General features: G+C 40.5%; 1 protein-coding gene across 13 annotated transcripts in view; it reads right to left on the bottom strand.

The window, feature by feature from the left end:
* prdm16 (PR domain containing 16) overlaps window positions 1-15344 on the bottom strand; it is a 716406-nt gene that overhangs the window by 66755 nt on the left and 634307 nt on the right. For 8 of the 13 annotated variants that reach the window (XM_043676051.2, XM_043676062.2, XM_043676053.2 and 5 more), the window contains 3 exons: window positions 12854-13007; window positions 7047-7082; window positions 4549-5920 (listed from right to left, as the gene is read on the bottom strand). In XM_043676051.2, the coding sequence (XP_043531986.2) occupies window positions 4549-5920; window positions 7047-7082; window positions 12854-13007 (1562 nt within the window). The remainder of the gene's footprint in view (window positions 1-4548; window positions 5921-7046; window positions 7083-12853; window positions 13008-15344) is intronic. The other 5 variants (XM_043676057.2, XM_087980344.1, XM_043676060.2 and 2 more) reach the window with 1 other exon arrangement.

Here is a 15344-nt window from a genome sequence, read left to right as displayed (position 1 = left end):
TCTGTAGCTGTTACACCATTCCACCCACTTTCTCCACACTATCACCTGAAAAATCAATGCAAGAAGAGGGTTTCTGCAGGGCACTAGAATTCTTTCTAAGCTTTTACAGATGAAAAGGTATCCCTGTCCTTAAGAAGTATTACACTGGACTCAAAATATCAATTCTCTTTCTCTCTCCTCAGTTGCTGAGTTTCTCCAGCATTTTCTGTGTTTGTGAAAGGGTATCCTTACCCTCCTTATCCATCATGATCCCTGTTTGGAATGTGCTTATGGGCAGTTCCCTCAGCAGCCTTTCAGAATCTTACTCATTCCTCATATTTGTCACCTAATGTTGGGAGAAGGATTGTGTAACTTGACCGTGGAAGGCGCACCGCCTCATGTGGGCAATTGCTAAGTTTCCATTACGGATGACTGGTTAGTGATTGGGAGCTGGAACTCTGGTTGCATTCTTTTATCCCGATTCCAGGGTATGCTGAAGCTGCATTGACCCTAATCTAACTGAGATCAAGCAGATCAGCACAAACCAGGAATTGTATTAGAGCCTTTGTGATCTATGTAGCTCATTTGGAAGAAAAAGTCATTAACTCATTGAAATATTCACCTTCTCCACTTCAGTCTGGAGAGGCAGACCCTTCAATTGTTCTCCTGTTCTGTCAATGGGGTATTTTAAATGTCATCTAACTTGTAACTGCTTCCAGAAGTGAAATCAATTTTATCATAATTCAAGAATAATGTTTTCCAGTGCAACAATTATATCAGTGCAGTTAATTAATCAATTGCTAATGTGGCTCAACATTTCCCAGCCTTAGCAAGCCTTACTGCACAGGCTAACAAGGCACAGGACCTGGTACTCATGTAAACACAATGACCTTATTCTTCAGCAAGCTATGTTTTATAAAATGGTCGTCATCACACATTTCTACTTGAATAATCTTGTGGCCTTTGTAATTTTAAATTTTTATCAAAATGGTGTGAACAATGAATATTGGCAGGTTGTTCGCTGCTGAAAGGCATCTTAACCTGATGAAAGGTATGTACCCTACTGACTAGTTCCACAAAAAACAGACTGCACAAACACAACAAAAACACGTAACAGCCTGAAATACACACACCCGCAAACTACCTAACACATACATACACCCACACACTAACATGCAAACTCACACATACAAATGTACAAGCACTATCACACACAGAAATACGTGAAGACATATGCACACATTAACACACATGCACAAAAACACATGTATGCAAATACATACATAGACACACTTCTCTTAGCCATCCAGAGCTCTTAATCCTTTCACTTAAGGCTCCCTCTTCAATTCCATTGTCATGAGTATCTCTATAACACTTCGTGCAGAAATTTAAAACATCACCTTTCACTAGTTTAATGTTTTGATTTCTTGCCCTGATGATCTGATCAATTTGGAAGCATTATTTTGATTTAACCATATTTACAATATTTAATACTGTATTTGCTTTGGATTGCTTGCTCCTATCCTCCTCGTTTCTCCAATCCTTTTCTCCCAGTTCATATCTCCTTTCACACTAGTCAGGAAGCTCAGAAACTTTGAGAACAGTTGCTATCTGGCACACCAAATTAAGGGAAGCTCAAATTTACAATTCAGCATCTCCAGATTTGAACAACTGTGATGCAGCAACAAATTTATAATGCGATGAAGAAAAAAAACATTTGTTGAGGACCTTTGTTGTATGTATATTATGCAGCTCTAGTTTAACACAAGGGCTCAGTTTTCCATAAACTGAGAGAATGAAGCATGGTAGTTACATTCCTGACCTGTCATGTCCTAGATTACTGAATCAGCCTGGAGTTAGAGGGCTACGCTTTTGCATTATTTATTATACTAACAGATCTGAAGGTTACAGAGGCTTATATGGACAGGACCATCATATTTTGTATTGTACAATACAACATTCTTGCCTCTTCTAAAGGCCACAAGGTCTAAATGACTGTGCATTGGTCCTATTTCTCTTGACTGTTAACTGGCAGTCAGATATCAGATCTATCCAGAGATCAGAAAAAGCATGAAATGACTTTCTTTTGGTTTTGAAGGCTGTTTCTTATACATGACAAAATCTCCAGTAAAGAATGCAAAGCATTTAAAAACAAAGGTGGGTGAAGTTTTTTTAACATTGCTGGTAAATTATGCAAAGGGAAGACCATTTACTTTCAGAGTGTATCTGGATCTTTGCAGAGTAGAATCATAGAATTCCCACAGTGTGGAATCAGGCCATTCAGCCCATCGAGTCCATACCAACCTTCCAAAGATTATCCTATCCAGACCCACTCCCTTACCCTATAACCCCCCATTTCCCATGGCTAATCCACCCAGCCTGCATGCTGTGGGACACTATATGTGATTTAGCATGGCCAATCCATCTAACCTGCACATCTTTGGACTGTGGGTCAAAACCGGAGCACCCGGAGGAAATCTACGCAGACATGGGGAGAAAGTCACCCGATGCTGGAATCAAATCCAGGTTCCTAGTGCTGTAAGGCAGCAGGCTAGGCACTGAGCCACTGTGCCACAGTATTCTATAGTAATGTAATGCTTCGCACAGATCAGCAAAACATTCCAAGCTGTGTCAGGTGATAAAGCAGGACTTGATATCCAGGCAAGTAATGTAACCATGCACATGCGTTTTGAAATTTCTCTCTGCTTTTCTCCCCTCCCTTCCTGTCCTGAAGGCATGTGAATTAAAGCAGATCAGGTGCAGACAGGAGAGGGCTCTCTTGCCCAGTTGACCATTCTTAGGGCCTGGGCCATTGCATTGAGAGCAGACAAGCAGTGTCACTGGTGAATATGACAGCCATATACAATGCTGTCCTCCTTGCCATCCCGTTCATCTGCAAATGTATCCCTGCTCACCTCCCACCTCAAGAAAAGGTTGGGGTGGTGGTTGTTGGGGACTGAGGGGAGGGATGCTGGTGCAGTGTGGGGAGAAAGGGACAACATAAGAAATATAAGCAGGAGTAGGCTATTCAGCCTCTCAGGCTGTTCAACAAAATCCTGGCTGGTCTTCCCAGGACTCAACTCTTCTTTTGTGCCAACTCATCATAACTCTCAACTTCACGAAATTTCAAAAATTGATTGACTTTCTCTTTAAATACTTGCAGTGATCTAGCACCCATAGCTCTCTGGGGTAGAGAATTCCAGTCACCACCATCTAGGAAGAGAAGTTCCTTTGCACCTCCATTTTAAATGAGTGTCTCCTTATCCTGTAGCTGTGTCCCCCGAGACCAAAGTTCCCCACGAATGGAAACATTGAAGCATCTACTCTGTCAACGCCCACCGCCCCCCCCCCCCCCCCCCACCTCAGAATATTGTACATTTGAGTAAAATCCACCCTTCATTCTTCTAAACTCCAATGAATAAAGAACTAACCTGTTTAGCCATCTTGATAAGGCAACCTTTCATCCCAATCAGCCTAGTGACTCTTTTAAACCACGTCCATTGCAAATACCTCTTTTCTCAATTTCTTAAAAAATGTTGTACACAGTGTGCCAAGTGTGGCCTTACCAACAGCCTGTACACTTGTAACAAGACTTCTCTATTTTAATACCCCCATCCTTTAGCAATAAAACCCAAAATTCCATTTGCCCTTTTAATTACTTGCTGTGGCTGCATGCTAACCTTTAATCGTTGATGCACAAGAACACCTAGTTCCCTCTGCACTGCACTTCTTTTGTGTTTCTTCGCAATTAAATGACAGTCTGACTTTGACTCTTCCTCCCAAAGTGCATGACCTCTAGCTTTTCTATGTTAAACTCCATCTGCCAATTGTTTGCCCACTCACTCTATATCTCCTTTTGTACCATCACAACATGCCCCCTCCCAACTCTTTGTATCATCATAAAACCTGACTACAATCCATTTTTCCCTCTCTTCCAGGTAATTAATATAGATAGTAAATGACTGAGACGTTCAGACTGATCATAGAGGAATTTCACTAAGTACATGCATCCAATCTGAATAAAACACATTAATCTCAATTCATTTCTTTTCTCTGTGTTAACCAATCCTCAATCCATGCTAATACATTCCCCTCAATACTGTGAGCTCTGATCTTGTGTAATAACCTTTTATGTGGTGCTTTATTGAATACCTTTTGAAAATAACTGGGAATAAAATGCCTTCTGAGAGAAGTTTGGGAAGGGCTGTGAGCAGCCTTGGAACGTTGTCCCAACTTCAGAAGAGGAAGGTCAAGAGATTAGATTCCCTACAGTACAGATTCCCTTCGGCCCAACAAGTCCACACCGACCCTCTGAAGAGTAACTCACCCAGACCCATTCCCCTACCCTATATTTGCCCCTGACTAATGCACCTAACACAATGGGCAATTTAGCATGGCCAGTTCACCTAACCAGCACATCTTTGGATTGCTGATGGCTACAGGATGCATTAACAATGTGGAACTAGAGAAAAACACATTTCACAAACATTTCATGAAATGTTCAAGTTGACACAATGGCTGATGTCTTCAGAAGGAACAATTAATTTTTACTGTAGGATCTACAAATACCTGTAAATAGGATCCATGAAGAAAGGTGATGGCTTTGCGTAATGAAAGGGTTGCTGGTGTGACATCTTGGGCATCTCATCGCTGATCGTCATTTTGCGGTCACCAAACACATGGTTCTTTCGGGGCTCCCCAGGGCCATTCTGACTGACCCGGCTGCGACTGCTTATGCTCAGGTCCAGAGGCTGCTCCTCTCCAGGAAGGGCAGATGCCATGAGCTTGGATGTTGGATGGGGCTTCGCTTCTTTCCGTTTCGTGGTGAGGTCAAAGGGTGACTCGGAGCTGGCGCTCCCACTTTTCTGATGCTCCCTGGGTGACTTTGGCTCATTCTTCACTAAGAGGTTGGGATTGAGGTTTCGGTCCGTGAAAGGGTATATGGAATGTGGGATGTTTGGGAGGAGCTGGAATGGAAACATTGAGTGGTATGGAAGCGACCCCATTTTCTTCTCTTGCATTCCCATGAACCCAGTGCCAAAGTACTTCTCCGCGATTGAGGCAATAGCTTTAATGGAATCATTAGCAGCGTTAGTCGGTAGGTTCTGCTCATCTGGAGGAGGAAAGAAGGAATGTTGGGATGGAAGATAGGTTCGCTCATTAATTTCATTGGTTGAGTTGGTGGAGACTTTGTCAGCCGCTTTGGCCGTCAGGTTGGTCTTTTCCTTTTTTTTATCTCGATCACTCTCCACATCACTGTCCAAATCAGACCCAGTGCCCGTGGTTGTGTCCAGGTCAGTCCCACTTGTTGTATTCACATCTTCAAAGTCACTACCTTCTGATAAGTCACTGTTTTTACCTTTGCTTTTCTCAGTGTAGCAGTTTTCAGGTCGTATGTTGGATTTTTCTTCTAAAGGACCAACTCTGTCGTTGAACGTCGACACGAGGGAAGATGCTTGCGACACAGAGGGAGTCCCCATGGGGCTTTGGACTGTTCCATCCATATCATGATTTAAGCAGCCTTTCAACAACGGGTTGCTCGGCAATAGAGGGGGCCTGGGATACAAGGAATGGGGGAAAAGGCCAGGGAAACCTGGAGCAAGGGAAGGAAATGCAGCAGGTGGTGAGAAAGGCAATCCCGTAGGGTGTGGGCGTGAAGGGAAGTAATCATTGAATCCTAGTGAAGTATGGTTAAGGGTGGATGTAGGTTTCGATTTGTCCAGCATGGCACTGGGAGTAAGTGGCAGACCTTGTGGAAACATAGAACTGGGATTGTAATGGTTCTTGCCCTCACAGAACCTGCGGTGCTTGTTCAATGAAGAGGTTGTGCTGAACATCTGGCCGCAGTCTTTACACTTTATTTGCGTCCGGCAGTCGGCATGCATCCGTTTATGTCGACAAAGGTTGGAGAATTGGGTGTACGATTTGTGACAAACCTCACCTGGAATTGAATACAAAGGAGAGATGTTGCATAAATGTTTTTGTTTTGCAACAACGTGAGCCATATGAGCGTGCAAGAGAACTTAGGGAATGCCTCTGTTAATTGCCACATACCCAAACACTAGCCTGAGTAGGTGTTTCAGCAGATAATACCCCTAACAAATTCTGATAATTAAACTCTCAAAGAAAATACCCACCATAATTGGAGATAAGCTGAAAGGTCACTCACCGTTACAGATCACTTCAACTGAACAAAGAACACAAGTGCTGGATTTAATTTTGTTTTTTACTAGTGCATTTTCATTTATGTACTCATGCAGGAATGTGCACACTGTAAAGTGAGAAAGAGAAAATGAAATCTCATACTTCTTGCATTATTCTCAATAAAAGGGATAAAGAAAACTGGAATGTGCAGCATTATCCTGGGCATGGTCAGGTAGCACAATAAAACTCAACTGGATCATCCCAAGGGAAAGAAAGAAGTAAAAAGTAAGTATTGGCTAATGGAAAGAATCTCCGTTGTATTTATAAAGACAAGTCCCAGGACAACATCACAGAGCAAGGAAGAAAACTAATACAGTCCGCGTTCCTCCTAATATGTTTGACATGTTGTTTTACAGTTTTACATATACATCACCTTTCAGTTACTAAGTGTAAAATTAATTCTATTGGATTTGATTTCTCCTGTGTGCTACATGGAAAACATTCGCCCATGTGTTCATGTCAAATTCTTTCTGCTCTATTTTACTGAACCCTGAAGTTGAGATTTAGAGGGAGAGAGTGCTTTTCTGATGTTCCCTGCCTCTCCCTAAGTATTAAATGCATAAAATAGCTCACAAAGGAATCCAACAAGCTGTAAGTAATGATTAAATACAATCCTTCTATAACCGTATAAACACGAACTGTAGAGGGAATATCAGGGCAGGTTCATATTCCCACATCAATTGTTGCTTTTTGTTTCGTGAGGCCAATTAAAAAATGACTGGCTTCCATAGCAAGGAAACAGAAAACCAGATATGACCAGGGCTTAAAAATGAGGTAAACAGGGAGATACTTAGTCGTAACACTGGTTATGGTTGACAATACACTCCTGCACTTCAACAGCTATACAAAAAAAGGTTTCTTACCATCACTCTGTGTCCATGCTTGTCCCTGCCTCCTATCTGTCAATATCATACAGATAAATATAATTACAATATAATCAAACCAATTCCAAATCCTCTCATACTAACTTACACTAAGCACTGTCACAGTGATTATACAGCAGGCTGTTAGCACTTGCAGCAATAGGGACACTGTATACTTTGGATTCTATATCCTACCTCTCTCATCAATTACCACTGCCATTGTCCTTCATCCAAGACACTCTAACAATCCAGACTGTGGATCCTTGTGGGTTTGGTATCGATGGAGATAGTGAATGGCTGAATACAGCATGTCCCTCTGCTCATTCAATTGGACTTCTCCTCCCTTTTACTCATCCTTTTACCCCTCCTTCTTTAATAGTGACCTCAATCCTGTGAAACACAACTATGAGAATGCTGTCAAGTTTAATCAATGCTCGAGTTTGAGATTTAAACTTCGGCCCTTAGAATGGGGATCTAACTTTCCAAGGCTAAAAATACTAACCTAAATGTTCAAAAAAACTAGCAGTTATCTCATGTCAAGGGAAGGTTGTGTCAATTTACCTTCCCAATCTGAAATGCCATTAATTGAGGTGAAATATTAAGTATAGAGAGATATTCCAGAGGGCTCTTGTGGCACAGTGGTAGTATCTGTATCTCTGATCTAGGTGGCATGGGTTCACGTCTGATCTGCTCCAGAGGTGTGTAATAACATCTCTGAACAGGTCAATATTGAAAAAAAACGTCTATATGAAAATTCATAGTAATGGCTCCATGCAAATCAGCATCAAACATGGATGGTTGTCATAATTACATATGCTATTTTGCTTTAGTGTAGAATATTCTGGAATTCTAAATACATTTTGCACAATCTATTCAAAGCTCTCTCTAATTACTTGAATACTTCAGTGATATGTCCTTAATGATGGCCATCAGTTATGTGTGATTTTACACTGGGAACTCACACCACTTTACTTGTATGCCTCATCAAGACTGATGACTTTTAATGGAATTGGTGCCTAATCTTATTGTTACGTATAACCGGGAGCATCAGTTCACAGAAGCAACTCAAAGTTTTCGAAGAATGAAAACAGAAGTAAAATCTATGAATTTATAAATGAAATGGTTGTCATATTAAATTGTCCAGTATACTATTGCACGCACTCCTGATCGCTGTTTTAGCTACACTTCTTGTATCAGCACTATTCTCTAAATTTGTGAAGTCCACTTTTGGAATATGTTTTTCCTTTGTAAACTCTGACACAAATTGGCCATCAACCTCTCACAAATATTGGATTTAATTCTCCCTGCAACTGAAAGTGTTCCTACTTGAGCCTACTGTCAGCAGCTTGTGGTTTGTTTGTTTAACAAAGGATGCGCAATGTGAAATCTACCTGAATGAAGATTTTTAATTATGTCCATTAGCTTCGCTTCAAATAATTTTGAAGAAAACTGGTGCACAAGTCACTTGATGTTAAAGAAAGATATCCTTAGTACTGTACTCGGAGTGAACAGTAGTGATACATCTTGTGAAATTAGATATACTGCACATGTCGTGACTACACAAACCAAACACAGCTCAGAGTCACAATTAACTCTACTAAATTATCAAGTCTGAGGTCAGGCTTTTTGGGAAAGTTTCAGGCCTTCAAGCTCAACGGCATTACAGACACAAAAGACATTTCACTGAATAATTTTAATCAGGCACTTGTGAAACATAATCTTTTACATTTTTTTTATTTTGTTAAACTTTATTTTGGACAATACTGAGGGATAGGAATAGAAATGAAAATACTTTTCAGGAAGCATTTAGAGCTAATTGTGAAATTGCAGAGTCAGGGTAACAAGCTTAGATCAGAAAATTCCAAATGTGGACATATCAGTTTCATGGGAGAAAAATTCACAAAAATATGAGAACTCAAAGCCAAGTTGTACAGATAAGTGCACATAGTTTGGAGGAATTTTAATAATAACAATGCAAGACACAGCTTAATGGATGGATATTGAAATGGAGTCCCCAAGACATACTTCAATGTCCCAGGGTCACTCACTGCATTACCCACTCCTTGGCTCCCACGATTATTTGTAAAACAAGGCATGCACTAGATTTTAAGATTCTCACTTCATGGACCATTTCCCATTACTGAATGATGAAAATAGCTTTATGCAGCAGTACAAAATGGACAACTTGTCCATTGATTTTCACTAGATGCAGTGTAAAACAGGTGGCCAGCACACTCTTGCTCATTTTGTGACTGTAGAAAATATATTTCACCCCCAATATGTCCTGTATTAGATGCTGAAACGATCAAATACCTGAACCTTACACTTGGCTATATTCGTGTAGAATAATATTCACTTGACAATCTCATAGTTTAGTCAATAGCGTGACTGATTTTCTAGCTATGTCACCCAACTGGTTCATGGACAACAGGGTTAACAGTAGCAATGTAACAAAAGAGTTAAAAGTACCTTGACAGCATCATACATAGTTGAAAAGTATACTACTATTAAAGGAGGTGAAACTTTCTGAAGCTGAAAAGGTTTTCAGCCTGAAATTTAGAATGAATGAATATTTTTCTTGTGGAACTGATGCAAGCTCACGTACACTCTCACCTCAGACACTATCACAAAAGGTTCTACTCAAAAATAAATCTAAATTACAGTACCTTCATCCTCCACAAGTCCTTCAAAGTGTCAGATCCGTTTTTAATATTGACCACTTAGCTCAATTAAATACAAGACGGTGAATCCAATACAATTAAGTGACCTCTCAGCTTATCAATATTTGCACCTTATAGCACTAACTCTCATTCTCAAAGTGATTTTAGGTCCATTAGGCCTCATCCTTCTAATTATTTGTCACAAATCATATAAAAACAGTTAAATGAAATAATATAACTACAGCACTACTATACTTGGAAATACGTTTCACAAACAAAACAGGAAAAGAGCATTTATTTGCATCATGCTTGGAGTTTAATAATTCCCATGAAATGTAGGTTGCAGTGTTCTGTAAATCTTTCACGCTGTGTCAAATACTTAACATGTAGCTGGATCATGTGACTGTAAAGGTCAAACATACTGAGCTTGGAGTGTGCTGAAGGAACATCATGGGTCAAAGCAGATGCTGCATCGTTCCTCTGACCTGGGGATACCAGTTGGTACCCAAAATGATAAAATACCTTACCTCTCCATTGTTAATAGTGCTTTCTTCGCTGAGTTTAATTTTAACCAACCTGGAAACTGGCCATATATGTACTCTAGCGTGGCTGCAGTAATGTCAGCCAGGCCGAGACTGAACAAGCTGAAGTTACAGGACAGTCCATGAAAAAATTTTGAAATATAAATTCTGTACAATTTAACCTTGCTCCATTTAAAAAGTTAAAAATCAAATGGAGCAGTTAGGAAAATGAAAATGAAATATTCTTGAGCGTAGGATTTCAAACTGAAGCATCTGTCAGGGAATCTGTGAGATCTCTGTCCCATCATCAGACTGCTGTATAGCTCAGCAGACATCTTATTTTAATGAAAGCAAAGCTTAGTTTGTGTAGCTGACATTTTCTTTCAGAAGTTAGAACAGGGAATTTAAGGGAGTGTACCAGTATGAGGAAGGATCTTGAGAGGTTTTTTGGATTTATTGGTGGTTCCTTGGCTTAGTGTTAAAATTGGCAGGGGTTCCTGTGAGTATATCAGTATTTCAAGCCTTTAGAGATAAGATTATCTAGAAAAATGCTCATTCTTGAGGTATTTGTACTTACATATAGCTATACTATCAATAACAAAAAGAAATATATATAAAAGAAAACCACAAAGTGAACTTAGATATTATTGTGCAATTAGCCTTTGCTATGTAGCCATGTTAGTGAGTTGACTAAATCTTTTGATGCAGAAAAAGGTGTAATTAAACTCAAACATAGTTTTTAAGGAACGGTGAGAGCGTTTATAACCAATAGCACCTTTCAGGCTGGACTACACTGTTAAATGGATCAGGCGATCTGGTTTACCAACTTCCTGGCTGCTACTGGTCTCACACCATCCTCTTAAGTGGCAGGCCACTCACATCAGGATCTCCGATGGGCAGAACATGGTTGGTCATGTTCTATAGTAACAGGGGAATAGATTGTGTAACAGGTTACCAGCTGAGCCCACAGTTCTAGTGGCAGTGAGATAAATTCCCAATTAAATTGGAAAGTCAGCCAAGTTGGTCAAGTGTGCCTGTCCACAGGGTGTTTTGAAGGATCTCAGTCCAAGGCACTTGACAATTGCGTTGACTAGTGCTGACAGGTCTACCCTCAGAAGGCCATCAGCTATTTACCAGTCCCAGGTCAACATGATAGAGGAACAGATGGTTTTTACCTTTTGCCTCCATGGATGAAGGAGAAGGTAACGTGTCAGCTGAAAGTGTGACACTGAACACCAGGAAGAAAATAGAACCAAAGAATAAATATAAAGCCAAAGAGGAAAGTTAAGATTTCCAAGTGACTGCTGCATTTTAACTGCTGCAGAAATAGTCAACATCTGCCTATATTCCCTAATTGACTTGGAACTTGGGAGGAAACATACCGTTGCCAATAATATAAAGCTCAGTGTGGACAAAATGAAAAGTGACAGCTTCGATATATTTAGTTTGACTCTGTGGAGCAGTTCTGGGCCTCAAAGGTCAGTCTCCCAGGAGTGTGTGACTAACACAAACACAAATATCACAATTTGCAAATTCTTCATAAAGCATTCAGTCTGTCCCTTATATTTCAGCCTATCACTGCAAATAATCACTTTGAACACTGGAATTAATCACCAACTTATCAATGACATGATGAGTAACAAGTTGGCACAGCTGAAACTACGTGGCAAAGCTTTATGAAAACTTTTTTTTAAACCGAATCTTATCTCTGAGCACTAATGGGTTTGAGATGGCAGGCAGACTAGTTATCAGAAAGTGCATTTAATTTCCAATTTGTAACAGCTAATGGCAGAAATCTGACAGGAAATGAGTGTGTCAGGTCAAATCTCTGTAAATAAGGGAATTGGTGTAATGACTGTCTGGAATTAGTCAGAGGCATACCTATAGATCAAAGTTCTATTAGCTCACATTGGGCAGCCATTTTGGTTTTAAAAATGTGGTGTAAAATAAGGACTTCATCCAGTCAATGCACCAAAATGTAAAAGACAACTAGGTATAAATTTGACTTGGTTGTGATTTCACTTGTGTCAGAAAGCAAATACGTTACGGCTTTTCCATAAGTACCGATAATTAAAGTGCTGGTGAATGCAAAGACTCTTTGTTTTACTGTCTGGGCACAGAGGTGAAGCAAGGTCACAGGGTGAAGATGTCTACCCTCCATGAAAGTCCAACAAGGGTTAACACCTACAGGGGAGAAATAGGGGGTGAGGAGGTGAAGGAACTGAGGAAGGGTATGGTTGGAAAATATTTTACACTCAATATGCATATCTGGATTATTTTGAAACTGTCTCAGTTGAAAAGAGGGCTCATACAAAATATTTTGATGAGGGGAAGAAACCGTTATTTGCAAGTTAGCTGAACCCAAAATCTGAAATGATATAAAGGAGTAACAAGAGGGCAAGGCAGTATGCTGGGGAATCTTGAGAACTGCAGACTTAAGGAAAAAGCATGTGTCTGGCATACGTATTAACAGGAACAAGTGACCTTTAAAAAAGGAGAGAGTTGGCAGGACTGCACTGTGCACATGGACTTAGTCAATCACAAGACTGGGAGGAAGTGATTAGATGTCAGAAAACACAGGATACCTGCAAGTACACATGAAGATAAGACAGATGCAATAACTCACAGGTGAAAGGCTTAATGCTGCTGTGTATGTGCTTGTGCTGCTTTAATCCAGACGAGGTGGCAAAGGTTTTTCCACAGTCAGGGCAAGCGTGTGCCCGGGCTCCCACATGCTGAGACCTGATATGTCGCTGGAGATTGCTTGGATCAGTGAAGACCTGATGGATAGGAAAGAGAGAGGGAGTGAACAATAATATAGGAAGTCATTGGAAACCTTGCACAGCAACCTATTAAAGGGGACTGTCCCGGTCGCATGTTTTAGAGATCTCTTTAAAACAGGATAAATAATTATTGCAGAGGAATCTTAATATGGAGAGGGAAAAAATTGCAGGACCGTGGAGGGTAAAACTAATTGAGCAACACTTTCAAAGGGCAGAAAAAACACAACGGGTTGCTTGGTCTAGATATTTTTAAGCCAACCTTTTCGGTTGTGTTATGAATAGGTGGGACATGAATCCAGATATCCCTGCTCAGAGGAAGGGACTGTACCACTGCACCAAAAGGGCCCTTAAAACAATAGCAACCAATACAGAGTTTGACCCAACAATTCTGTGATTAAGGCTTTTAGTAACTGAACTAGCCAGGTACTCCTCTGTGCTGCAGTTATTTTTGTATTAACTTGGCTTCATGTTCGGCACAACAATGTGGGCCGAAGGGCCTGTTTTTGTGTGCTGTACTGTTCTATGTTCTGTCTCCAGGGCAGTTGAGAATTGAACCTGGATCTTCTGGCTCAAAGGCAGGGGCACTACCACAGGACCAGAAAATAGCTCAAATTAAGAATGTTAGGAATCATAATTGGGAGGATTAAAATGTCGGTAAAAAAACAATTTAACATTTTCCGCCTTAACTACTTGGCCACAATTAAAGGGTCTCCTTCTGTGCTGTATGATTATATCTGCCCTTCCATTCTCTTAATTAATTGTACAATTATTTGCCAGAGTCAAGATCTCATTTTGTTTAAACCAGTTAAAATGTAATTGGTTGATTTAAGTACTATGTCACAGACATTGAACCTTTGATCTCTTTGCATAACTGGGTTCAGTGTACGCCTGGTGTCTGGTAAAATTTACTACTGATGTAACTGTGGTATATAGCTCTACACCTGCTTAACCAGCAGGAGACAGGCTGTCAGCAATCTCTCCACAAATGTCTCATTTTTCAAAGAGAAATGAAACAAAGCAGCCTAAAAATCTTCTTGCTGGGATATTTACCACATAATCTAACGCAACCAATTGAAGTTGGAATCTCACTGTGAGCAGACTCCTGGTTATCTGTTTATTGGATTGGGGTTGGCCATTATGAAGACTTCACTGACTTCAATATCCCTCTAATCTGACGGACTCTTGTGCTGCCGAAGTAGTATCTATTGCTCTGAGCCAAGAGACTGGGGTTTCAGTCCCATCTGCTGCAAATGGATGCAATAACATTGCTGAACAGGTTGATATAAAACAAATTGCAATCAGACAGTAATCAAACACATAGTTATTACCTGGCTTCTGTTAATGAGGGTGCATTACTGATCTAAAGTTAGGGCCTTTATGGCTCAGTGGTAATGTCCGTACCTCTGAGCTATGATACCTGGGTTAAAATCCTACCACTGCAGGAGTAATAGCAATATCTCTGAAGATATTGATTTGAAAATATCCATCGAGTTAAAGTGAGGGGTGCATTGGTAGTGCCCCTACTCCGGGGATAGAAGGTCTAGGTTCAAGACCCACTTTGGACGTGTCCTGAACAGGTTGGTTACCGAGCTAAGGTTTGAAGGACAAAGGGCAACCCCGGGGTAGCAGAGAAACTCTAGACCAGCTGTGTAACTGTCTATACAGAGTAACCTTGATTATCCGGCATTTGATTTTCCGAATTTCGGATTATCTGACCAAGATCGAATGGTCCGGATGCTTGGCTAAACTGTGTTTGATTATTCAGTTATCTGAACAAAATACTCCCTGCCTATATCATTCGGATAATTGAGGTTCCTCTGTACTCAATAACAATGATTTAGATTAACACAGAGGACTTAACAAAATATTAGTGAAATGTCCCAAGGTACTTAACAACACTGTCAATAAAAGCACTTTTGATACTGAGTCAGATATTTGGGGAGGGATGACCAAGAGATTTTTCAGGAGCACGTTAAAGGGATAGTGAGTGGCCGAGAGGCAGAAGAGTTCAAGCTGGGAATCCTGGAGTTTAGAGTCAAGGCAGCTGAAAGCAGGCTGCCAATGTATGGAGCGAATAAAATTGAGAATATGCCACAGCCAAATTGGAGCACGGGGGCCTTAGGCTGGATACTAACTTTGGAAATGGTTCTGGCTTGGCTTGAAACAATTGCCATGAATAGAAACAATGGGCAGGGAATAGAATCTGTGGCAGGGATCAAAGGCAGTGGATTTTACCTTACCTATAGTTAGTTGGAGGAAATTCCTGCTCAAATAATATTGGATATTAGACACAAATAATGCAATAAATTAGGCATTGCAGAGGTCAACACAAGT

Source organism: Chiloscyllium plagiosum, unplaced genomic scaffold (genome assembly GCF_037043375.1).
Source record: "Chiloscyllium plagiosum isolate Xiang-an unplaced genomic scaffold, Cpla_swu_hap1 HiC_scaffold_37, whole genome shotgun sequence".
In the NCBI taxonomy this organism is placed as follows: Eukaryota; Metazoa; Chordata; class Chondrichthyes; order Orectolobiformes; family Hemiscylliidae; genus Chiloscyllium; species Chiloscyllium plagiosum.
This window is presented reverse-complemented; position numbering and strand designations above follow the sequence as displayed.